This window comes from Canis lupus, chromosome 19 (assembly GCF_048164855.1).
Source record: "Canis lupus baileyi chromosome 19, mCanLup2.hap1, whole genome shotgun sequence".
Lineage (NCBI taxonomy): Eukaryota > Metazoa > Chordata > Mammalia > Carnivora > Canidae > Canis > Canis lupus.
In genome coordinates, this window is record NC_132856.1 from 5,870,496 (window position 1) to 5,897,120 (window position 26,625).

Below are 26,625 nucleotides of genomic sequence, written 5' to 3' on the forward strand. Positions count from 1 at the left end.
AAGTGCACAAGCTGCTGGCTTTAGCTAAATTAGGGCATCTGAAGATATGGTCTGTTCCTTGGAAGGTTAATAAATCAATTAACACAGCAGGGGAAGGTATCTTCTATTTTGCAAATATATCCATAAGAATAATCCTGAATCTAAAATAACGCATCTTCCTTTGCCTTTGCATGACTCTGCTTCAGTTAATTTTGGAAAAACAAAAATACTTTAGATTTTAAGGTTCCAAAAGGAGCAGCAGTATTAACCTAATATGAGATTGATTCCTTTCTTTTTTTTTTCATTCATTCATTCATTCATTTTAAAGATTTTATTCACTTATTCATGAGAGACACAGAAAAAGCAGACACAGGCAGAGGGAGAATCAGGCTCCCCACAAGGACCCTGAAGCGGGACTCAATCCCAGGACCACGCCCTGAGCCGAAGGCAGGCGCTCAACCACTGAACCACCCAGGTGTCCCTGATTCCTTTCATTTATGGTTTGTCCTACTAACTATGGATAAATACTTATATTCCCCACGAATATACTTTTGCATGGAGAAACGCTCTCCCTTTTGATCTAAATAAAATAAACATTTTAATAAATTCCTCATGATAGAGGGACATTTGTTCTAACACTAATTAAAATCACTGATTTTCAAGTTCAGTTTCCTTAGAATATTTTACAAAACGTATGCATCCTCATGTTTTAAACATTTTAATGGAAACACAAAAAATTTCAAAATTCTTTAGAATCTGGAGACACTTATTCCAAGGCCAGAAGCTGCCTACAGTTTTATGACTTGACAGATTGAGTAGGATGGCCTTGAAATCAGGATTTTTGGGTTACTTTTAACGCTTTTTAGCCTTCTATGAATAGATGTGAAACAAAGACATGTAACACTTCATTTTTGCTAATCTAAAAACACAGGTGGGAGGATACTTCAAAAGCACCGTGTCTTCCTCACCAAACTTACTTGGTTGATTCAAAAGCACAACCGTGTATTTTTGTGCTTTGAAGAGAGGGTTAGAAGAGTTAAAAGGGGGATAAGAATGGAAACAAAAAGATTTCCATAGTATAATTTTCATACAGTAATTCCCCCTCATCTGTGGTTTCAGTTACCTGTGGTCAACTGGTATGTGGAAGCAGGTAATCTTCCTTCCGACAAACTCCTGAATGTCAACAGTAGCCTAAGGCTATATCACAAAGCCTAAGTCATTCACCTCAACACTAGGCATTTTATCACCTCACATCACCATTAGAATTAGAAGGCTGAGTACAGAACAGAAACATATTTTGAGAAAGTGAACATATTCATTCATTTTACTACAGTATATTGCTTTAACTGTTCTATTTTACTATTGTCGTCAATCTCTCATTGTGCCTAATTTATCAATTAAACTTTATCATAGATATGTATATAGAAAAAAGGCATAGTACATGTGGCATTCAGTACTACTTGCATTTCAGACATCCACTAAGGATGGGGGAGGTCTTGGAATGTATCCCTGAGGATAAGGAGGAGGCCACTGCAATACCCTCAAATTTTAAAAATCTGAATGCCCAACCATGACATAATCATTATGTATACATACTGAAATATAATTCAGTCATCTTTTAAGACAAAGGAAAGTGACATATGATAAAATGCTAAGCATGCAACATTGTTTTTACTGTAGGATTTCTACTTAGAAAAACAAACTAGAATGAAATAAAACATTATTTCTGGATAGTAGAAATACAGGTTACTTTTTTTTAATTATTATTATTCTTTACTTTTTTGGTTACCAGAGAATCCAGAGGCTATTTTCTAGGACTCTCCAAGATCTAGAGCCACCTAAACAGTCTCCTTATGCTCAATATGATAATTTCAGAAGGGTAGGAATTATCACTTTGGCCTGCTTGGCCTTCTACTGAGATTTTAAAATACCTGCTTAAAATGGCCAGTGGCATCTCATAGCAATTAGAATAAAATACAAACTCCTTAACTTGGTCTCCAAACTAATAGTCCTGCCTACCTTTCCCACCTCAAATCCTACCACTCTCCCCTCACTCACTGAGGCCAGCCAACCGGCCAAGCTCATTTCATTTCTCCCTAAGTCTTCAAACTTAATGATTCCTCTGCCTAGAACTCTTCCCTCAGAACCTCCTTTGAATAGCTCCTTCAGGACATTCAGTTATTCGTTCAAAATATCACCTCCTCAAAAAGGCCTTCCTTGACCACCAATTCTGACTTAGCCGCTTCTTCCCCACCCCGTCAGTGTTTCTACCTCTTTTACTCTTTTCATAAAATCCTCATCACCGTGTGAATTTACTTAACGTATTATTGTCTTATCCTACCAACCCCTCCCCACAGACATCATGAGAGCAGGGACCTTGACTGTCCTGTTCACTACTAGAATTTTAGCACCTAGAACAGTCCCTGGAAATAGCAGGTGCTCAGTAAATACTGGCTGAAGGAATGAATGATTCATTTCAATGAAAGCATTAACACAAAGAAGAAACATGAGGAAATTAGAGATGCCCTAACAGAAACAAGGAAATAATGTAGAAAACTGTTTTCTTTGTCCCAAAATGCTGAATGCAGCCAAGTGTCACCTTCTTTAGCATGCACAGAGGTGCTGTCAGAAACAGCACTGAGAGTCACTGAATCAGTGTCAACTGTAGCCCAAACCACAACCAGATTTTTCCTCCCTCCAACCACAAGAAAGATTGTAACTCTTCCTGGGAAGCTCCTTGGGAACTTACTGGTAGCTCCTGTAGCTGAGTTTGAGTGAAGCTTGAGTAAATTTGCATCCTTACCTACACCTAGGGTGAACTGCTATAGGCTAGCCCATCTGATTACCTGACATGGACCATGGCAGGAGCAGTTATCTCACTGAAAATTCACAACCACCCTGAAAAACAGTATTATGTTTCAGAGATGATGTTCAGAGAGGCTAAATTATTTGTGCAAAATAATTTATGCAACTGCATATTAACAGCTAAGTGTTGAAGCTGCACCAACCTGGCATCCACATAAAGTGTTCAGCTACAAGGAATGGTACCCAGGCAGGCGGAATTTCCCATCAGATTACAACTATTAATTTTTGAACTGCCACATATTCAGAATACATTCCTTCTGACTGGAATAAAAGCCCCTTTCACAGCCAGTTGCTGAAATGTTACTCACTGTTAAAGTCGCAGATCAAACGTAACTCCTTCAGAGAGCACTTCCCAATCTCGCCAAACTTGATTATTCCTTCAGAAGCCACAAAGCCTGCTACCTTCTTCCAAGATATTACACTCCGTCTTGAATATTTTTTGTAAATGTCAACACTATGGCACTCTAAGCTCCTCTCTATCTCTATCTCCCCTGTCATCTAACCTGTGCAGGTACTTGTGTGGTACATATCAAAAAACATTATGGGAATGAATAAATGAATAAAATGCAACTTTATAAAAGGAATAGAACGGAGCATCAATTGTGGGGTAAATCACCTTCTCAGTTTAGAAAGGACTTCCATATAACTATTTACTAATGGATGATGAACTTAAATAGATAATCACAGGATTATTGAATTTAGTGTCATAGGAGCCGTTGCTGGTTACCTTATCTATCCAGATTATTTTAGGAGCCCAGAAATCCCTTCTACAGCATGCATAATGCAATTATTTAAAATATTTATTCAGCACGGAATAAATGCAAAGAAGGAGAAAACAATATAGGACATAACAAAAAATAAGAAACATTTTCATAAACTTAAATCGTGGGAAGATAGGCCATCAAAAAAGAAGCAAATTAACAAGATCATTACATAATATGACAGAGGCTGGCTGTGAGGGCCTGTGATAAGGAGTACCTGGCAAAGAACACCTTACATAAGGCACTCAAGGTGCTGGGAATTCTGAAGGAACAGACGAAATATGCTACCCTAGAGCCACTGAAGGAGGAAGATCAAAGGCAAAGGCTCAAGGTAACAAATAACATGGCATGTTTAGGGAACAGAAAGGAAGCCAACAAGGGAGGCATCTGGCAAAGAAAGGAGTCCTAAGAGACAACAAGAGAAGTAGCAGCAGCCAAATCATGTAAGGTCTTGCAGGCCACGGTAAGGAATTTGGATTTGAGGCCAAGAGCATTGGGAAGCAACAGGTCTGAATTAGGAACATGGCACGATCGGATTTTTTTTTTTTTTTTAAATCACATGTGGGGCTGGGTGGGGAAACCACTGCAGGGGGATAAAGTAGGGAGACCAGTAAAGAGGCACCTGCAATGGTTCGACTGAATAGGGACGGGGACCATGGAAATAAAGACAGTGCCGAGGTCCAACTGCTTGAAGCTGCCGACGGATCGGATGTGTACGCGCAGGGAAAGGAGGGCTTCACCCTGACAAGGTGGGAGGAGGGCGCACTCATTGGATGGGAAAAGGCGAGGGAAGGAGCAGGTTAAGAGCGGAAACTCAAGACCTTTGCTTTGCCCTTGGCCAATGTAAGAAGCCTGGTGGGCGTACGGGCGGAGAACTCCGGGTGGGACCACTGCAGGGTCACTCGGGGGTCGGCGCACCACCGCGCGTCCCTCCGCCTCCCCGGGCCCGCGTCCACGGCAACGCCTGTCCCCACTCGGCCCTCGGCCCCGGCAGGAGGCTGGGCAGCTTGGGCTCCGCGGCCCCCGCCCCCACCGCCAGGAGCTCGGCCTCCCCGCTCCCCGCGCCCCGCACCTGGCCTCCGGCCCCCCCCAGAGCTCGCTCTCACCCGCCGCCGCCGCCGCCACCGCCGCCTCACGCGCGGCCGTGCTCTTGCCCTTAGCCTTCCGGCCGCACGGCTCGCGTCCCTGCGGCTCCCTGCCGGCCGCGCGCTTCCGAGCCATGCTGCCGGGGCAAGACTCCCCTGGACCGTGACGCACCGAACCGCGGGAAGCTGAGTAGGACTCCGCCCCAAGGGGGGCGGGGCGAGGCAGGCCACGCCCCTTCCCTGCGCGCCTCGTCTCCGCCCACGAAGCTCCGCCCCAGCCCCAAAGGGCCAATAAAAACTGTACGAAGCCGAACTGACGTAGCCGATTGCTTTCTCCTTCCGGCGCATCGCATGTTCGCGTTTCCGGAGACGACCGTGAGGAGCTCGCGTAGTCTCGCGAGAGGCGGGAAAGGCGCAGGGTTTGAAAGATGGCGGACGACGTGGACCAGGTGAGTGAGTTTTGAGGGGCTCGCTCCAGAGGGCCTTTCTGCACTCCCAGCCCTGGTCCTGTTCGGCTTTGCGTACCGGGACTGCTTTCTTCACACTCACCGGAAGGTGGCCTTTCGTGCCGCCTGTTTCTGGGTTATCACGGAGTTAAGCTGCCTCTTGGTAACCGCGCCCCCTCCGAATTTTGTCTCAGGCCCTGAGAGGTTTTCCTCCTCGAAGCCCGCCCGAAAACTAGTTACCCTTCGCGCTGGCCACTTCATTTTCTTGCATCTCGTCTTCTGCAGGATGGGAATGGTTCTCCCTACCTGCCTCACGGATTCTGATAGAAAGCGTGATAATAAAGTTTAGCGGCTACTATTGCTGAGCGCAGCCGTTGTCGTTCATTCAACAATATGTAGCAAACGTCAGCTTTGTGTGGTTAGACACGGTTCTCAGCAGCAGGGACGCCGGCACTGACAAACGTGGTCCCTGTCCCCACTTGGAACTTCTGTTCTGGGGAAGGGCAGATACGTAAGTACAGACAGGTGCTATGCGTGGGAACTGTGGTGTGGTAGGACGAAAACCAGCAAGGAGCCGGCCTGTAGAGTGATTTGATGATCCTACGGGCTTTCTTTTCTGCGCTGCTTTCCCCCCCAGAATGCTCTCCCTCAGCTATATTTGTGGATCGAGCCACAATTTCAGCTTTCTCCTGAAATCTCACCTGATCAGCGAGGACTCGTCTGGCTGCCTGCGTAAAATAGCACCCTTTGTCAACCTGCTTGATTTTTCACGTTGTTCATATTAAGCATACCCTTCGTCGTTCAGTGCCTCTCTCTCCCCACTAGAATGTGAGTATCATAAGGGCAGGAGTTGTGGTCACCATCCTGACCATCCTGTTTACAGCAGTGCTGGAAACACTGGACAAATAATTTATTGAGCAAATATATTGGTTAATCTAGGAGGCTTCTTTGAAAAGGCAGTATTTAAAACTACAGGATGAAAAGTATGGATCGTGGGCATTCTAGACTAAGGCTAGAGGAGCCCTAGGGCCCTGTGGTGTATATATTCTCATAGTATTGCTGGGCGTTGGTTCACATGACTCTCCCCACTAGAATGAACTCTTTGAGGGCGGGGACCGACCCCTCTATGGTAATCTAGTGCTTGGTTGGCCGGTCCTTAACAAACACCTGTTTAATCGGGGATAAGGACCAGGTCAAAGCAGGTTTGTTTGGTTTTCCCAATCTAGCTTTTTAAGGCTGTAGAACCTGTAACATTCAGTCACATACCTCCAGTAGTCGAACGTACTCACTAAAGAAGCTCTTCTTGAATGATCTCATCAACTCCTGGCTTCAACCATCCCTTGCATTCGGATGACTCCAAGTCCTCTTAGCCCTGATCTCTCACAGTTCTTTAATTGATAATAACAAGGACCATTTCTAAGTACTCTCCGGTTGCCAGGTACTATCTTAAATACATTAAATATGTTAATTTAATACATTAGCTCGTCTAAGCCTCACAATCATGAAGGGACGATAAGGCTTCCTCATTTTCCAAACAGAGAAGCTGATAATGAGAGATGGTGTTATGTTTAATCTGAATTCATAAGTATCACGGGGTGCCTGGGTGATTCTGTTGGTTAAGCATCTGATTCGTGAGTTCGGCTCAGGGTGGTGATGTTCTCTCCCGAATGGGGCTCTGCCCTGGGCGGGAAGCCTGCTTAAGACTCTCTCTCCCTCTGCCCCTCCCCCCTCGCTCTTTTCACACGCACTGTCTCATAAATAAATAAGGCTTGAATTCAGAAGTATCAGAATCAGGAATGGAACCCATGCTGCCTGACTTCAAAGCTAGTGCTTTCAACCAGTGTTCTACATTGCCTGCTAAATGTATTCACCTTGCTGGCTAGGTGGCACCCTAAACTCAACCTGCGCCAAACTGAATTCATAATCGTCCTTCAAGCTTTCATCTTTACCTAGCATTCTGATTAGTGTGTGGTTATCATTAAGGGAATTTTTTCAGGTCACTAAATGACATATGAAATATGGTTAAAGTCCCAGAGAGTGACTTCCTATAACTGAAATTGGGCCAGGCAGTGTGGATTTTGAGGGAACAAAGTGGCGTCACAGTTATTTTTCTGTGTAACTCCTTCCTGTGTATGTATGTTTCAGCCTTCATTTATATAGCACTTACTACCATCCAGGCTCTGTTCAAAGTCTTCATATATGTCATTTAAGCCTCACGGCTGCAGTATTAAGTAGGCACTCTAGTTATCCACATTTTATGAGGTCAGACTGAGGCATAGAGGGGTTAAGTAACTTGCCCACAGTCACACAGTATAGCAGTGATTTGAACACTGCACTCTTCTAGTACTATATTACTAAGCCTGTTTCTTTTATCAGCAACAAACTACCAACACCGTAGAAGAGCCCCTGGATCTCATCAGGCTCAGCCTGGATGAGCGAATTTATGTGAAAATGAGAAATGACCGAGAGCTTCGAGGCAGATTACATGTAAGTAAATTTATTAAATTACCGTGAAATCAGATTATTTCCTTGTCATTTCTTCCTACCCCCTACCTTTTGAAATATAAACACTGTCCAATGCAGAATAATATTTTGGATGTAGATAAGAAGAGGATAGAAGGTTACACGTGTTTGTACAAGCCAATTATAGCTGCATTGCATTCGTATTTTTTTTTGCATTCGTATTTTTAACATGTTTTCTCTTAACAGAAAATGATGTGTTTATTAAAGAACATTTTCATTTCTTTCATTTTTTCTCTTTATTTGTAAATAGCATCTACTCTCCATTCTAATTTCAGTGTTCTTTCAGTTACTGATACATACATAAATTTTTGTTTCCTTGTGAGAAAAGTTAAATAGCACAGAAGTTCATACAGTAAAAGATGAAATCCCATTTTTTTGCTAACCACTGAAAAATTGGGTCTGTGGTCTTTCAGATCTTTTCTGTGTATTTGCACGTATATCTATATATGTTTACATGCATGTATTTGCACTGTATACATTACCTTAATAAAAATGAATCTTAGTATACATATTTTTGAGCACCTTTCTTTTTCACTTTATCTTTCTTGAAAATTATTGATCATGAGTGTGTATAAATCTTTATTTTTAATGACTGTATAGAATTCTGTATATGGTAATAGTGGTTTTTAGGTTGTTTTCTATTTCTTGCTACTGTAAATGCTGCAGTATGCATTTTTATACATATTTCTATGTGTATATCTGCAAATATTTCTATAGGGTTGGTCCCTTGAAGTGGTCTTATTTATTCATAAAGAGAGTATACTGAATGTTTTGCCTTTTCTTGACAACTTGTCACTTTCCTGAGCATATTTATTACTGCCATTCTACCTTAAAGTGATCTAAAATAGCTGATATTTATTTATTGAGCATTAATTACATGCCAGGTGCTTTTATTAGAAGTGTTTTTTTTGGCGGTACCTGAGTGGCTTAGTCGGTTAAGCATGCAACTCTTGATGTCAGTTCAGCTCAGGTCGTGATCTCCAGGTCATGGGGTTGAGCCCCACGTCAGGCTCCACACACAGCACAGAATCCACTTGTTCTTCTCCCTCTGCTCAAGTGTTTTGTATGTGATACCCCATTTAACCTTTATAACAACCCTATGAGGGGTAGATAACATTAGTCCTGTTTTGCAGTTGAAGCAGCTCAGGCTCAGAAAGGTGAAGTTAACTTGCTTAAGGTAACACACCCAGTAAAGGGAGAGCCAGAATATGAACCTAGGCAGTATGACTGCAGCCCCACTCCTAAGTACTCTGTACCTTACACAAAAACAAAAGGTAAAGAACCTCCTGTATTTGGAAAGGAAGTAGGGACCTAGGGAGACAGTGATCTTAATACACAGCTAGCTTTACGAGAGGCAGAACCCCAGGAAATGGAATAGTGGCAACTTTGCCAAGAAAAATAGAATTTTGCTTAATCACATGGGCCAGTGGCACATGGAGAAACACCCTAGGACAAATATGTTGTCTAAGCTCTGGGAATCTTCTTCAGTTTCCTGCTAGACTTGATTGCCTCTATACTAAGTGACCCATGTCCTTTTGTGTGTTTTCTGGCCCTCATCTATAGCTTTTTGCTCTTCTTTTTAGTGTGTTTTGCTAGCAGTTCCCCACATGGCTGACTGGCTACTTCTGTTTAGATGTAAGCTGGTAAACCATTCTAAACTTTGTTCGAAGTAAGCCTAAGTGGGTTCTGAACAAGGCCCCTGGAGTTTCACCTTTGTAAAAATACATGAGCTTTGGAGTTTGGATTGGGGACATCCCTGAATATCAGAATTGCAACATTTATTGATTGAGCCCACGCAGTTTATTTGGCTAGGTTGTTTGGTTTTTTAAGATTTATTTATCTATTTATTCATGAGAGACACTGAGAGAGAGGCAGAGACACAGGCAGAAGGAGAAGCAGGCCCCCCCCCCCCCCCCGTAGGAAGCCGGATGCGGGACTCGATCCTGTCCTGATCCTGTCCTACAAGATCATGCCCTGAGATAAAGGCAGATGCTCAACCACTGAGCCACCCAGGCCTCCCAATTTTGGCTAGGTTTTAAATGGGCAGGGTGTTGCCCTACTTACTTTACATGCTGATGCCTACTGTGGGACAGGGAGAGTTGAATGGCAGTGTCTTGTGCCTTTGGGAGACTGCAGTGCTTTCATCTTAGCAGTTAAAGAATTTTATTGCCTTCATTGAATTTTTCGTATTATACAGGGAATTAAAAGAAGTGCTATTTTACAGGGAATTAAAAGAAGTCTGCTGAAAAGTGATAAATTTGCTTTTTTTTCATAGTTAAATATTATAAATGATATAACTGCCTTGGATGACCAGTAGGGTGGACACTTTTAAAAAACTAAAACTTTTAAGTTCTTTTGAGTAAATTCATTTTGGGTCATATAAACAGTTTTGCATTTTTATCAGGTCAATTAAATTATCGCTGGAGATAATTTGTGAAGAAACAGTGTATTAGTACAGCAGAATTATTTTTTACTTACATATAAATGTTTGTGGTGTAAGTATTGTGCATGAGCCCTGTTCACTGTTTCTTGAGTGTTAAATATCTTGTCCCCTTCCCCTTCCACTTCAGGCATATGATCAGCATTTAAATATGATATTGGGAGATGTGGAAGAAACTGTGACTACTATAGAAATTGATGAAGAAACATATGAAGAGATATATAAAGTAAGTCATGCGGTTCTGTTTCTCACTTTTAAAATGTCGATTGTTCTTAATATCCAGCAGCTTCACACTTATGGGAAGCCTGTCATGATTTGGTACCTAATTGGACTCAGTAAATAAGCATAACAACCAAGAGCAAACACTTTGAGGTCAGACAGACCTGGTTTCCAGTACTGGTGTAACCACATCCTACCTGGGATATGTCGGGCCAGGGAATTAACTTGGCAGATTTAATTTCCTCATTGTTAAGCAGGAATACTACCATTTACCTCATAGGGTTGCCAGGATTCACTGATAAATGACAGTATAAGATGCGTATTTGTGCTAGTATATAAGTATATAAACACTGGACAATATTCTTTTGTTTGATATGGCTTTGAGTATCAATAATAAAAACTAAAACTGAAAAATTCTAAAAATATTCATTAAAAGTAACAGTAAGCTTATTACCTGTTAATGGAAATAACATTAACAGTGACTACGGAAATAAAATGATAAGAAGCGTCTTTATTTTACCTTTTGCAGATTTCTTCAATGTAACCTTGATGACATCTAGAGTCTCACATCTTGCTGTGCATTTAATCTGTTATGATATATTATAGTTGAAGAAAATCCAGCCTCACAGAGATGTAGTTAGAAAAGCGAGGAGTAGAGACACCTGGGTGGCTCAGTGGTTGAGCATCTGCCTTTAGCCTAGGGCATGATCCCGGAGTTCCAGGATTGAGTCCCAAATTGGGCTCCCTGTGCGGAACCTGCTTCTCTCTCTTCCCTCTGCCTCTCTCTCTGTGTCTCTCATGAATAATAAATCTTTTTTTAAAAAGTATTTTTTGTGGATATTTGCCTTTGATGCTATGTTAAAACTCTTAAGACGCAGTAGTTTCTTAAAGGTTAGTTGCAATATGGAATCTGAGACCATAGCAGTGATTTTTTTTTTTTTTTTTTAAGATTTTATTTATTTACTCATGAGAGATAGAGAGGCAGAGACATAGGTAGAGGGAGAAGCAGGCTCCTTGTGAGGAGCCTGATGCAGGACTCAATCCCAGGATCACAACCTGAGCCAAAGGCAAACGCTGAGCCACCCAGGTGTCCCCCATATCAGTAATCTTTTCATACTCTTGTTATATGCAAACTCGTTGGTCTATTTTGTCCTTTCAGTGTATCTTTTACAATACAGGATTCTGTAACATCAAGCACTGGTCATTTGGAAAATATTAGTTCATGGAGTTATGCAGATCTTCTGAATGTTGGTAAATTTCATTGTTCAATATAAAAAAAAAGAAAATCACACTTAAGTCTTTTAAGTATTAGGAGCCAGTCTCTGAACCCTCCTAAAGCATAGTGGTTTAAAATGTAGACTCGGATGGCAGGACTGGATTTAAATCTTTACTCCTTTACGTACCAGCTATTTAATTGTACCACACTATCCAACCTGTCTGACAAGTGTCCTTGACTATAAAATGGGGACAGTAACAGGACCTACTTTATACAGCTATTGAGGATTCATTGAGAGGGTACAAGAAAAACCTTTAAATTAGCACAGGCACATAGTAAGTGTTCAACTGTTAGGCTTTTGGTTTTTGTTGTTCTGCTTTATTCTGGCTTTCCCTCTGTCTTCAACCACTGCTGACTCCTTTGCAAATTTTCTTTCTTTCTCCCTGTGAACATGGGCTTTTAAGTTTTTAATCTACATTTTTCCCCCTCAGACATGTCATGTAGTAACTGTCATATGTGATAAGGTATGAGTCCATACCAGTAATCAGTACAGCACCAAAGCTTGAGCTCTTTACAGATCTGGGCTCAAATTTTCCTGCTGGTGATTAGTTTCATGACCTTGGGCAAGTTATAGAAACTTCCTAAGCCTCAGGAACTTCTGTAAAATGACAAATGTGCCCACCTCCCAGGATTGTAGCAAGATGTGCTAAATCGGTATGTGTAGAGCTCTGGCATGTGATTGGTGGCCATTATGATTGTGGATAAATCTGTGTCTCCAGTTTCTTTCCTTTTCTCAGCTTTACTCTTTCATATCCAGTATTCTAATTAAAAATATTTTCACTTTGGATGTTATCTTGAACTCAGTGGCATCTAAAGCTAAATTGCTAGTGTTCTTCACCTTCAAAACAAGGTCATTCTCAATTCCCTACTTCTGTTCATGATTTTCTGTTATTTAGAGCATAAATTTCAGAATTTTCTTGGACTTCCCTCTTTCAGTCACATTAGTCAATAACTGATTGAGTTGATTTCTTCCTTCATGTTGAGTGAAATGTGTCATTTTCTTTCCTGTTGCCATGACTCTATCTGAGGTACTTCCCTTATGTCCACCTCCATTTCAGCCCATGCACAGGTGACTGCCAAAATAATTGTCCTCAAATAATGCTTTCATTTGCTATAGTCATGCTTAGAGACATTTATGGCTTTCTGTGGCTTATAGAGAGCAAAGCACAGGTTCAGGCTAGGTTAAGACCCTCCACTGTGGGATTGACACTTTCTTGTGTCTTCTCTCATGACTACTCTGGCCAACTTGGTCCACTTGCTGTCTTCAGAGTGTCCTTTCTAGTCCTGCTTCTATCTCTTTTCCCATAGTGTGTGCCCTAACTGGAACCATCATCCTTGTCTCTTTCCTGCAAAGCCTGTTTCAAGAACTGCTTCAGTCCTAACTCTTCAGTGACTCCTTCTCTGACCATCTGGACCTTCTTTCTTCCTTTGGTCATTTGCTCCTTTGGTTGGACCTTCTAACCTTTGGCATTCTCAGCTGACACTGATCTTGCTGACTCTTCGTTTCTTTTTTTTTTTTTTTTTAAGATTTTATTTATTCATGAAAGACACAGAGAGAGAGAGGCAGAGACATAGGCAGAAAGAGAAGCAGTCTTCCCATAGGCAGCCTGATTCGAGACTCGATCCCAGGACCCCAGTATCATGACTTGAGCAAAGGCAGATGCTCAACCACTGAGCCATCCAGGTGCCTGACTCTTCATTTCTGTATTCCTTTTCATCTTGTGAGCTGTTTTATAGCAGAGCCCAGGACATTATTCATTCTTTTCCCCATATTGCCATATTAGCTACAGGTGATGAGTACATTTGCAGGTTGTTAGAGGAATGTGGGGCAGGGAAGGGAGTAAAGATAACAGAGGATAGATCTTCCTCAACTTACTGTAGTTACAGCCTGACAAACCCACTGTAAGTTGAAAATACATGTATTACATCTACCAAACATCATAGCCTAGCGTAATCTACCTTAAAAGTCTCAGAGCACTTGTAATAGCCTAGGGTTGCCCAAAATCATCTACCACAAAGCCTATTTTATAATAAAGTGTTGCATGATCCATGTAGTTTATTGAAGACGGTACTGAAAGTGAAAAACAGGATGGTTGTATGTGTATAGAATGATGATGAGTGTATTGGTTATTGACCCTTGTGGTCACATGGCTGACCGGGAGCTGTGGCTACTGCCGCTGTTGCTGTTGTACTGCAATTACTAAGCTCAGGAACAGATCAAAATTCAGATATTGAACTACAGTTACACTTGTGAATGCTTTTTGCTTTCACACCACAGTAAAGTAAAAAAAAAAATAAATAAATAAAGAACAAAAAAAATAAAAAGTAGAAAATGTCCAGGATTGGAATAGAGAACTGAAACTAATATGTTGAACAATTGCTGTGTACTGAAGATTTCCAAGTTTTATTACATTTAATCTGGTTAACACTGAGGCCAGTGGTGTTATTCCCACTTTCTAGCTGAGGAAACTCAGGTTCAGCCAGGAAAAGATAGGGTAAGGATTTTCAACACCAGCCTAACTGGCTTCAAAGCCTGGAGAGTTCATTTCTCTGTGTTAAGGCCTGGTGCTCCAAGTAATTGATGGAATTGATGGACAGTGAAATCTTGAAATTAGCAGGCAGCACTAGTTCTTCTGGAGAGCTCAGCAGTGGCTGAGCTAACATGGATAGACTTCCTGTCCTGTAAATCTCCAGGATCTGGAAGATCATGCTCGGTCCCTGCCATCCTGGGCTTTAACATCTAATTTAAAAAGTGGGAAAATTGTGGGTGCCTTGAATGTGAACAAATAGGCAGAATAGCTTGAGAGATGGAACACTAGATATGAAAAAGTGCTCTAGTGGAAATGGGGAGGTTGAGGAACTCAGCTTTGCTGAATGCCTGCTATATGTTAAGCACTATGCTATCCATTCTACATAATCATATTTCATTCTAACAGCTCAGTAAAATAGGTGTAGGTTGAAGCTAATTGGTATTACTCTCTCCAGAAGAGTGTATAGTATGCAGTGCTTTCAAAATGTATATAACCGGGACGCATGGGTGGCTCAGCAGTTGAGTATCTGCTTTCGGCTCAGGGCATGATCCTGGAGTCCTGGGATTGAGTCCCGCATTGGGCTACCTGCGTGGAACCTGCTCCTCCCTTTGCCTGTGTCTCTGCACACCCCTCCCCCCCCCCAATCTAGCTCTCTCTCTATCTCTCATGAAGAAATAAATTTTCAAAAAAAAAAAAATATATATATATATATATCACCACAGTACTTTCTTTCTTAAGAATATATATTGTTACATAACAAATTACCCCAAAACTTAGAGACTTAAAAGCACATACATTTATTACCTCACCATTTCTGTAGGTCAGGTGTCCAGTCACAGCTGGGTCTTCTGTTTCAGGGTCTTCAATGAGGTTACACAAGGGTTGGAGTCTCCTCTGAAAGCTTAGCCACAGAAGAATCTGCTTCTAATCTCACTTACATGGTTGTTGGCAGGATTCATTTCCTTGAGCATTGCTGGACCGAAAGCCTCAGTTCCTTGCCACATGGGTCTCTGCTGCTTAGCAGCTTGCTTCATCAAACCTAGCAGGCAGGAGAGTTGGCTAGCAAGATGGAAGTCACTTTCTTATGTAATGTAATCATGATAGTGACATCCCGTTACCTTTGCAGTATCCTCTTGGTTAGAAGCAAGGCATAGGTTTCACCCATACTCAAAAGGGGGTATCACAAGGGTATGATAAGGGTGTGAACACCAGGAGGCACAGGGATCATTAAGGGCCACTTGTCTTGGAAAATGCTGCCCTGTTCGTTTCTGTTCACTGAATCTCCAGGAAACTAATTGAATTAATGGAAAATCATTACAGATGAAGTGGATTCCATAAGAAGGGAAGGAACTTTTTAGTTCAGAAATAGGACCACTGAGTAAGGAATTTGAGTAAAATAAATATATCAGTTATTTTGTTGAGCGCAGACTTTCACTGAACTTGCTGTCCTAGAACTAGGTGCACCTTTTCCAACTCGAAGGAAACCAGAAGGAAGTACTGCTTCATAACAGACCAGAGTCCTATGACACTTGTTTCTTGAGACTGATTCTTAGAGTATCCTCGTTAAAACAGGAGTATTGGCATCACTCTTGACCATGTTTGAAATGTAAACTCATGGGCCACACTCTGACCTAGTAAATGAGACTGGGCTTGGAACCCAGAAAACCATCATAAGGAGCTGTTAAAGAGGTAATTCTTTATGCACATTAATATTTGAGAGCTACTGCCCTGAGAGAGTGTTCTAGGGAAACGTGAGAGCACTTCGTTGGTGACAGTGACCAGTAAGTGTATTCGAGCTTGGTCTACTAAACTTGCAAGTATTACTTGAATTTAGTGTAAGGGGTTATCCTTTTTATGTAGGTTCTAGTACCCAAGAAGCTCATAAAACATAGTTTTTACATTTTAAAATCAGTTATAAAAACAGCCATCATGAGCACACTTTGACGGTGCACACTGAAGACACAAGTTGGTTCTTCCCACAGTGTCAACTTTATGCAGTCATGAAGCAAGGTGAACATAATTATAAAGCCGGTTCAGGTTTCTAAACTGAGTGACATTTCACCACGTGATTAACTTGGCTTCTGACACAGCACATGAAGCAGAACACAAGACAAGTCACACAATGAACAAGATAACATGGAGGGCAGGAAGTGAATAGACCAAACGCCAAGTCAGTGGACACGCAGTTGAGATAAGGCCTCGGTCCCGTCCAGGTCAGCTCTCAGCACTCGCTGCTGCTTCTGTTCAGTGAAGAATCTCTGTTCTTTGTGGAGATGAGTTGGGCAGAGAGCCTTCGGCATCAGCTGCCTTTCTGGAGGGGTCAGTGTCTGAGGAGAGTGACGGTTTACTGCAAAAATCCTCTCGTTTTAAAGGGATTTCAGTGGTCTTGGGCCCCTGCAGACCTCCTCTGCCCCTGCTCGCCGTCAGTTCCCGGGTTGTCGCCAGCTGATGCTGGTCTCGGCCCTATCTGGTAGCTGCCATCCACTTAGCTGCTCGTGTCATTGCTTGACACAGGCCCCTACGTGACATGAGTTGCTCCATCTTGCTCTCTCTACAACAGCTGTTACTAATATTTTCTGCCTGGCAGAGGGGCAGTTCTGTCTGTCAGATCTACTTGTGGTACAGATTTCTAGAACCTAAAAAGGATGAATTAGTTACCATTGCCCTTCCCACATCCTCTGCTGCAAAGCAGGGGCAGGATAGTTGCCAAAAAAACTCCCTTTAGGAGAGCAAAGAATGGAAACAGAGCAGAATGCCCTGGGGAGGTGTGAAATGTTCCCTGTTCTGGTAGTAGAAGTAAAGTCTTTTAGGTCAAGTGTGTCTCATGTGATATTTGGGATGTACTTACACCAAGAAAATTCTTTTCTGTGTATCTAGAATTCAGATTTAAGTGAGCAGTCTATGTTTTTATTTGCTAAATCTGGCAACCCTAAGTGGGAGCTGCAGAGTTTTCACAGCCAAGTTCTTGCTTGTGGAAGACTGAAATAGTCAAAGGATTTTTTTAGCCAGGTATGCTTTCTTTGAATGCAGTTTTTTAAAAAGCTTAGGATTTCACCTGTGTCTGACCTGTCCATTTCCAATCAATTCGATGGGCCAGTAACCTCGGTGAGAGTTCTTACCTACACATAACCTTTGGATGCCTCTAGTTTCTTCCCTTTGTTCCTGTTCCTCTCCATGTGAGTAATGTTGATCCTAAGGCCATTTACTAAAGTAAATTTGGGTGAGAAAGCCCCACCCTTAACCTGATCCTTGCCTCAGGGCTGAGTTTGTTTAATTTAGGAGGTTTACTGGGCTTGGTCCTTAAAGCTTTTGTTCCTGCTTGTTTATTGTTTGGGATCCAAAAACTTCGAACCCTGTGAATCCTATTTCTTTGTAATCTCTGCTTGAAAACCAGATCATTCTTGCCTGGGCTTATCTCTTATACTGCCTTGCTGAAAGCATCAGCAACTAACATTTGGATTTTTCCAACCTCTTCCCCTGGAATGTATAGGTTTGGGAGGCCCTTAGATTACTTTCCAAGTCATTGGAGGCAACAATTTTACCTAATGTTTTGCCAGGGCATAAAAGGATTTCAGAATATTGTTTCCCTTGTGCCCAAGGCTCAACCTGTAGGCGAGTGCCCCAAGGTATTCATTCCACATAGGCAGGCGCTGTAACACACAGATGCAGCATTGAATGGCTCAGCACAGCGGAATTTATCTCTTACCCACATAACAGTCCTGAGTGGAGTTTTAGTTCAGCACAATAGCTTTCCTCCAGGTACTCAGTCAAGGACCCAGGTTTCCTCTGTCATATGGCTCTGCCATCTCCAGAGTTCATTATATCTGAGTCCCATCCAGTTGCATGGGGAAGACCACAGAGAGGTGGTCATGGAAGGTTAATGAGTCATTACTTCATTACTTCTGTTTACTTCCCATTGGTTGAAACCCAATCCCATGGCTGAACCTGGTTGCAGGGGAACATGAGTAAGGTAGTCTAGCTATGTGCCAGGAAGAGGAGGAGAATGAATTTAGGTGAATAGTTCCAATCTTTGCCCCAATTATAGACATCCAGGAAAAGTAAACAGTTAATAAAGTGGTTCTTTGTGCTATAAAGGTAAGTAAGTGGTCAGGTTTTTTTTAAGTCAATTTGTGTTATGATGAATCTATGTTATTATTTTTTTGCTTTCAAATTTCTCAAAAAAATAAATAATACTACTGTGTATTTGTATAAATGTGTTCTGTTTTTGTTTTCCTCTTCCAGTCAACAAAACGGAATATTCCGATGCTTTTTGTCCGGGGAGATGGTGTTGTACTAGTTGCTCCTCCATTAAGAGTTGGCTGAAACAAAGAATTTATCGTGTATGGAATATAGGAGATTTTGTATGATTGCCTCTTTAAATGTAGAAGACATCCAAAAGAGAAACCTGCGTTCATTTTGATATTAAGAAATGACCAAGGATTCTTCCACTCCTGAATTGAGTTGATTTGCAGATAACTCAAAAATTCTTAAGCTAAAGGGCATTTTAATTTTTTTCCAACTCTTTCAATAAATGTGATCACCAGGATGCAGAACTCTTTGTTCAGGAATTCATTTGCTCTGTTGTTTTCTCAGACAATTTCTGATATTTTTTTCCTTTAAATTAAATTTCATGTTTCCTTTTTTAATTTTTTTTAATGCAGTCTCCTGTCTTGTGAATTCTTTGAGCACACATTTTGTACTGATTGTACACGTTTATCTGTGCATCTGCTAGGTTGGAGGCACCAAGTCAAGTACTGAAAACCACATGTTGGCCAATGTCCGTCCTCTCTAAGTCTTCTGGGGAGGCATTTCTTTAAACCAACAGTTGCAGGAAATGGAGATTAGTGTGGATAGAATAGCGCATCTATAGGATCTCATAACAGCACAGAAGAGTGACCAAATAATAGGTTGAGCAGGTGGGGTGGCGGTGGCAGTGGCAGTGGCAGTATCGTGCCATTGTATGTATGTGTTAACATTGCCAGGAAATACAAAGCATGATTTCGATTCTACTTGGTCTGATTTATCTCTAAGGCTAGGCTTTGGTGGTTATACACCTGTGTGGTTCAGCTTGGTCATATATCCAATGCTGCCCATATTTTATGACCCACTCTTGGATCACAGACCATTAATGACAGGTCTCCAACAACATATCTCAGTGGCACAATAAAACAAAGTGGCTAAAAAGCCAAGCTCTTTTTATTTCTAGCTTCAGTCAGTCAGCCCTTAATGCTTGAAAGGGAAAGAGGAAAGTGTTTGTGTATTTTGCAGTCTCTAAAACTTTATACAAGACTTAGGTAGGACCTGACATCCTCTACTAAGTAGGTTGTACCATTTTGAAATGTAAAAAATCTGATATGTGAATGATTGCCTGTAAATACACTGAATATGTTTGTTAATCCATTATGCAGCATGATATGTGAACAGATGCACAATATTTTAAGCCTTGTTCAGGAAAGATGCTTTCGGTAAGCATTGTGTGAAAAGGTTTCGTTTTCATTATTTATTGTACTTGGCCCTGCAGATTAAAGGAGAAGGGGAAGACAAGTGTGACAGAGGTTTTACCTTTTGTGAGTAAATAGGAGAGAACCTTCCTTTGCTTCTGCTTGCCTCCACACTGTGTCTTCAGGTTTCATTAGTCCAGGAGGTAACCTGTTTACATCAGCATGTTCAATATTGAAAAAATAGGACCCGTGGTTCTGGTGGTAGCAAGTGGCCGATCCTTTGGATCATCCTTTCCTCATAGAACTCTTGCCTAGATGATGATGATGTTCATGATCCACGATAATGATTACCATAATTTATCAAACAGGGTGCACCAGGCAAAAACAGTTTGTATGTGTATCCCTATTTAATCCTTACAACAACAGCTCTCCTACAGAATGTTATAAGACACTGAAGCTTAAAGGGCTTGCTTGGGTTGCTTGCCTGTGGTCCCACAGCTAGCATGAGGCAGTAGGATGTGAATCTGCTGGACTCCTACTGGGACAAGGCAGCGGTGGAGCCCTGGCTCTAGGTAGTACACTGCTCCTAATGCCTGCCACAGCCATGACACAACTGACCATCTGGCCCTCTTGCTCTACCACACCCTCCAGTTCTTTCCAGGGTTTTATTCATTTTAGTGGCTTCTGATATCCATGATTGGACCCTGGATACTTCTATTCCATTCTTGGTCATCTTTCTCCTAGAAGTGATAGTTAACACTAGAACTTTTGGCAGTGAGGGTTGTTGTTCACACAAAGGTTTCTAAAAACCATGGGCTTTAAGATCTGACACAGCTACCACCATGTGCCAGTAAGACTCAGCTGCAGCACATAAACATCCTGCTGGCTGCTAAGATACAGGGAAAGGGGCAATAAAAAATGAACTGCAAGATAACCGTTTGTGTGTTCCCAGACAGGAGAAGAAAGCAGTATAGGTTTGGGGAGCCCTTTGGTTCAGGCTACCTACCTGGAGGGTTGGTACTGGGACTCAGTCTGCAACAGGGGCGGCTGAAGCCTGACACAGCCCCACACATCAAGGCTTCCTTTATAGATCTGCACAGTGCTGCCCTTTGAGGGCTTCTGCAGTAACAGGACATCCTGGAGCCATGCCTTGGACTCCCAGGTTGCACAGCACTCTGAGCTCCAGCCAGTTGGATGTCCTGTGTTCATTAGAGCTGGTGATAAGGTTTCTGCAACATGGTGTCACATAGCTCAAGAGGAACTTTCTGATTTTCTCCTTTGGACATCTCAAGCAGACACCATCCCCAGATCCCTGTCTTACTGGTTTCCTGAAAGAGATTGTCATGAATTGTCATTGCTTCCCACAGAGGAAGATGGATTAACAAAATGTAGGACCATGCATTTATCTTTGAGATGAAATGTGCCCAAATTGAAACCCAAGTAACTTGAGTATCTCAAGTTAGACAAAAATTGTTAGCTACAAGCGGACAATTTCACACATTTCAAATAGTGATTTTTTTTAAAGATCTGCATAAACTCAAGCGATCATCTTTCTGTATACTATGATAGAAACTGGTTTCATACACCCTTTTATTAAAAATAATTCCTATTGCCTACAGTGCTTTTAGTCTATAGTCAGGAGGGGAATGTTCTACCGTGAGCAGTTGCCAGCTGTGGAGCAATGCTCACCTGTGTTGCACCAGGGAAGGAACTGAAAATTTTGGAAGTCCTGGCAGAATCAAGAGGCTTGGTGTTTCTGTCACTCATTTCCAGTGAACTATGTTGGGAAGCCCTACCCTGCAGCATGTCAGGCTTGCAACCTACCTGCCAGTGGCAGTGGTCTCAGTTGGTTCGTGTGCTGGCTCACCCCCAGTCATTATGGTCATGAGAATGTAGGGCTCTGATTGGTGAGGCTTGAGCCATATGGTTTGCATGTGGAGGATAGTTTTCTAAAGGAAACCATGGAGAGGAGCTGGAGACAAAAAATACCTGTTAGATTGGAATGACTTGTAGTATTCTGATTTACAGACAAAAATTCCTTTGATTTACTTGATAATTGGTAAAGAAAAATTTCTTGGAACACACCTTAGAATGAAGATACTGATTTGAAGCCATTGCTCTGGAATCTAGGAGACCCTGGAGCATCCTGAGGGGGAGTCAGTGTGGGTGGAGCTTAGACTTGTTTCATGACTGGTCCTGATGGTAGCTGGAGTCTCCTTGGGTAGTTCGGTGCGGGCCCTGCCACACAGGAGGGTACTAGGCTGAGAGGAGGTACTGGGTCCTTGGAGCTCTGAGGCGAGTGAGTTACTTGTAGGATGTGAATGAAGGACACTGAGCTCCACCAGACAGGTTGGTGCTTAAGAGCAGAAATTTGTGTACTCACAACCCCGGCCTGGGGCCTGGCCATGAGTCTGTCTTCAGTAAATGCTAAATGAGTCATTGAACCACAAGAAAACCAGTGACAACACTATCATTGGAAGAGGCAAGTGGTACTTTTCCCCCCTAACTTTATGTTTAGGTATAACTGAAAAAAATTTACAAGATTTGTAAAGTGTGCACAGTGGGCATTTGATAGACCTTGTGAAAGGACTATCACTGTCTAGTTGAGTGACACATCCATCACCTCACGTTTCTGGTTTTGTTTTGTTTTTTTAGTGAGAACATTTAAGTTCTCTCTGAGCAAGTTTCAATTATGCAATATAGTGTTATGATCTCTATTCACCATGTCTCACTCTAGGTTCTCAGGCTTTACCTTATAGCTGAAAGTTTGTACCCTTTACCAACCTCTTCCTATTTCCCTGACAACCACTTTTCTATTCTCTAAGGGTTTGACTATTTTTCTTTTAGATTCCACATATAAGTGGTACCATGTAGTATTTGTCTTTGGCTTATTTCACTTAGCCTAACTTCCCTCAAGGTCCATCCATGTTGCAAATGACAGGATTTCCTTCTTAAGGCTGAATAATACACACACATCTACATATACACCACACTCCTTTATCCATTCATGGCAAAGCTCACCTTGGCACACTTTTCCAGATACTTGTGAAGTCCTCCCTATAACTGGACAATGCTTCCCACTTTTTTGCCTTAGCCATCTTGTCTCCATTACCATTTACCCGAGATTAAGCAGTATGTGCCAACTGTAGATACCTAACTAGTTATCAACTTACATGGAAAACTAACACTAAGAAATGAGGAAGCTGAGGCCAAGTGTTTTAAATTCCTTTTAGATCCATTGCTCACTTTTAATACCCAGAGCATGTAGATTCTTATTTTCTTGGCTGCTTCCAGAAGCTTTCTGGATGTGGAAGCAACATGTCCCGTTGCAGTTCCTGATATTGATTACTCTAGAGGAATTTTTTTAGTGGCTCCCATCCCACCCACCTACAAGGCTGTGGAGATCTGGGCTCTGGGTATTGACAGGACCTCCACAGAGTTGCCCTTGGTGGGTTGGAAAACTGACCATTGAATCTGGAAGTGTGATAGAGTCATAAACCTGGCTTTAAATCCAGCCATGCCATGTGCCAGCTGCACAATTTACATATGCCCGAAGGCCAGCTGTAATGACTGGAAAGCATTTATATAAACAGCCTAGGATAGTGCCTGTAATGCCCCCTGTCACTTCACAGGCATCAATTGCAGAAACCATGGAAGTAGAGGCCGTATTGGAGGCCAGTTGTGTTTTCTACAGTCACTCACTCATCTTATTCCAACTGTCCCCACTCTGTTTCTCCCTAGATAGTTTGCAAGAGAATCATGAATGTGAAATAATTCAATCAATTCAAAATTGTGATCAAAGTCTACAGAGTGCCAGGCTCTGCCAATAGAGGACTAAACAAAACAAAATGAGTACACAGTGCTGAGTGCTGTGAAGGACATAGAGGGCAAGGTGATGGGGCACAGAGCAGCAGGAGGGAAGGCAGACCATTGGAGGGGCTCAGAGAAAGTTTGTCCAACAAGGTGACATTTGAGCAGACATATTCAGAGCTGGAAGAAGCCGGCCCTGCTAGGACCTGGCAAAACAGCATTCGTCCAGAGAACTGGAACCTGTGCAGAGGCTCTGAGACTAGAACAGTTTCACCTAGTTGAGGGTCAGCAAGGAGGCCAGTAGGGTGGAGGAGAGTGAGCTGAGGAGATGAGGTCAGAGAGGGACCAGATCCCGGGCCAGGTATAATTCGGCACCTCCATTGTACACATGGGGAGGAAGAGGCCAAGGCTGTGAAAGAGCCCTGCCCATGGCCACAAGCAAATCCAAGCTAATCTGGTTCGAAAACCTCAGCTGGGGCCGCTGTGTGACTCACTCCCACAAGCTCTGCTCATATGGTAGTCCTTGGAGTTCTGCAAGGTGTAATTGGTGCAGCAACACAGTCCCCTAACTTCTGCTCGCCTGCAATGTCACTTCCCTTTTTCTTTTTTTCTTAGCCAAAATGTGTCTATTGGGATGGTTTCCCACTCATGGGTACAGAGCACTGCCTCTGTCTGAAGCAACACCTGTGGGCTGCCCGAGGAGAGCACAGCAGCTGCTCTTTGTGCCTGGCTACGGATGGAGGTGCTCTTATAGCATGCTGGCCACTTCACATCAGGCGGGTGTAGGACCTAGGGCTGGCGCTTGTGTTTCTCTTCTGTTCTGGAGAGGAGATGAAGGAGATCTTTGCAAGAGTCATGTTCTTATGGGAGGTTGTCACCACCAGAAAGGTGACTCTCCTGTTCAGAGGAAGGGGTCTTCCTTCTGAGTACCAGCTGCCATTCAGACCCAGTACGAGCTAGTACCCCATGCTTACCAGGGGCAAAACGACTGTGCTCTTTCCCCTGAGGTTGGGCCCAGTGGAAAAGACACAGAGCTGGGAACCAAACAGTCAGGACTCGTCTCTCTCATCTCATGTTTTGTGAACTTTAGCAAGCCTCACAGCCTTTTGGGCCTCAATTCCTCACACGAAGGGAAATGCAGGGGAGAGTTTTACTCCTGAGGGGCTTGTGCTAGTCAAGTGGCTTCTAGCTGAGCCAAGGGCACCTAAAGGGACTTGTCTTGATTGCCAACACTAGGTGGCGCTGTGCTCTACGCTTTTCAACTTGCAACTTTTCTTGGTTTGCAGCGTGTGTTAGTATTGGCCAGCAGTCTGTGATTTATTTTCCTAAATCTAAATAGTTTGTGGAAATCCAGCCCAACAGTATCTACTGCTGCCAGGAGCAAAGAAGTAAAGAAAACAACATGATGCTTAAGCCGCAGGGATCACATTGTAAGGTAAAATGCCCTTCTGATTGTGCCCACATCCTGTCCAGCTAAAATGAGGTTGTCAACAAGGCCACATCCCAGACAAGATGGCTTTGTCAGCACTCTGTCCTTTGCATGTAGTTTGGTGGCTGGAAAGCGCTTTTGTCAGGGCTTGAGGCCGGATGCCACCACTTCGTAGAGTAGATTCTTTTACCTGCTCGAAGCCTCAGTGTCTTCATCTATCCAGTGTCCTTTCAGTTCAAACACTGTGTGTTGGGGAAAGGCCTGGGAGAGTTCTGTCACTGATGAAAAGAGCCCAAGTGTGGAGTTCCTGATAAAGTCTCAGCAATGATATCTGAAAGCCAACAATTGTGTGTGCTAGGTAAAGAACACAGATTTGGAGTCAAGAAACTTTGTTCGTATTCCAGCACCACTACTTACTAGTTGAATACCAACTCAGCCTCTCTGATTCTCTTTCCTCCTCCATGACATGAGGATCGTGGCAGTTCCCACCTCATGAAGAGGGGCTGTGGCTTAAGTGATGTCCTAGCTCAGGGCCTGGCATGCAGTAGGAGTTCAGTATATTATTGTTTCCTTTTATTAAACCAGCAGCTCCACATCATGTGCTTCCTTTCTCCTCCTACCTTTCAGGCCTCTGTGGTTGGCCCATGGTGCAAAAAGATCACTCATAAATACTTCTCTCTTTATAACAAGGATCAAAGTCATTTTTATGAGGCCATAGTTCCTGCCTTGCTGAGTCCACTACATTTAAAAACTAATCTCATTGATCTCTTCTCACATTGTTTTTCCTTTATGGCTCTTCCAAGCTGAGGATTGCTAGAAACTGGGTCAGATAAAAGTTAATCACAATAAGTGTTTGGAAATCAGGTGAGAAGGACCGACCGGGGGTGGGGGGGGTGGGGGGCTTTTTGCAGAGTCTCAAGCCTCCCTGTCCTTGGTTCTCAGTAGCGTTTTTCACAGTTCAACTTTAGGATGAAAGAGAAATGAGTGGAACCAGTTCGGTGAACAAGGTCACCCAACAACATCACGAGATGATGACATCACTGTCAGCTCCTGCCCAGGAAAAACCCAGGGCTCAAATGACGGAGGGAAAGGGCAGGTCATCTTTGTGGCAGGTTGACAGAGCTAGTTGCAGGCCACCATCAAATATCAGGCCTGGGAGTGTTGCTAAAAATTACCCAGGGGCCACACCTGCCTCTGCTCAGTTTGCCCTGGGCAGCCTTGCTGCCCTCACATGTTCAGGACAACAGAATATCACCAACAGGTTTTTTTCCATTTCCTAGAAGAAAGGTTACCAACTGCCAGAATCAAAATAGAATGTGAATCGTGTCACAGGAATCCTGTCCAATCCAAGCACACTCATATTGTGCAATGCCTTGAGGGGATAGAACAGATAAGCAAAATCTCAAAGTTATTATCACTTTGTTGGACTTGACATCTCAGAAGGCCCTTTGCCATCCTCTCTCTCCAGGCTAGTTATGTTTCTGCAATGTTACGTGTCAAGTGAATCATGTTTTTAGTGCCCTAGAGGGACACTATTACTTAGGTCAACCTAATGCAAAAACCCTCACATCAAGAATCTTTGTGTTAAAGTGAGTCATTTTGCCCAACTCTGTCCATTTCCCAGGTTCATGGTTTTATACATTTTCTTTTTTTCTCTTTTTTTTTTTTTTTTGTCATTCTTGGCTTAAATTCTTATTCTTAAATTGGCTTAAATTCTTATTATTCTTAATGATATGATATAGTCTTCCATCTGGTAGTGAAATACCCATGGTAAGTTTCCTGAAGAACAAATAAAAATTTAACAAATTATAGAATTCAGT

The 26,625-nt window shown here is 42.6% G+C and overlaps 2 protein-coding genes across 2 annotated transcripts in view; one reads left to right on the forward strand and one right to left on the reverse strand.

Annotated features, from left to right (window-relative positions):
* Nucleotides 1-4,904, reverse strand: part of XPC (XPC complex subunit, DNA damage recognition and repair factor) — a 29,200-nt gene extending 24,296 nt beyond the window's left edge. Inside the window, exon 1 of the mRNA XM_072784991.1 lies at nucleotides 4,712-4,904. Coding sequence (XP_072641092.1) covers nucleotides 4,712-4,826 — 115 coding nt within the window. The 5' untranslated portion in view covers nucleotides 4,827-4,904. The remainder of the gene's footprint in view (nucleotides 1-4,711) is intronic.
* Nucleotides 4,905-4,987: 83 nt separating this feature from the next.
* Nucleotides 4,988-18,678, forward strand: LSM3 (LSM3 homolog, U6 small nuclear RNA and mRNA degradation associated). Its single transcript, XM_072784995.1, has 4 exons — nucleotides 4,988-5,139; nucleotides 7,513-7,623; nucleotides 10,230-10,325; nucleotides 18,368-18,678. Exons 1-4 carry the CDS (start codon nucleotides 5,119-5,121, stop codon nucleotides 18,446-18,448), a joined length of 309 nt encoding a protein of 102 aa, XP_072641096.1. The 5' UTR covers nucleotides 4,988-5,118; the 3' UTR covers nucleotides 18,449-18,678.
* The last annotated feature ends 7,947 nt before the right edge of the window (nucleotides 18,679-26,625 follow it).

Excerpts from the sequence above, each read along its gene's own strand:
- LSM3 (XM_072784995.1), top strand. The coding sequence starts at position 5,119 with ATGGCGGACGACGTGGACCAG. Across the intron at positions 5,140-7,512 it reads TGGCGGACGACGTGGACCAG|CAACAAACTACCAACACCGT; the intron begins GTGAGTGAGTTT and ends TTCTTTTATCAG. Across the intron at positions 10,326-18,367 it reads CATATGAAGAGATATATAAA|TCAACAAAACGGAATATTCC; the intron begins GTAAGTCATGCG and ends TTCCTCTTCCAG.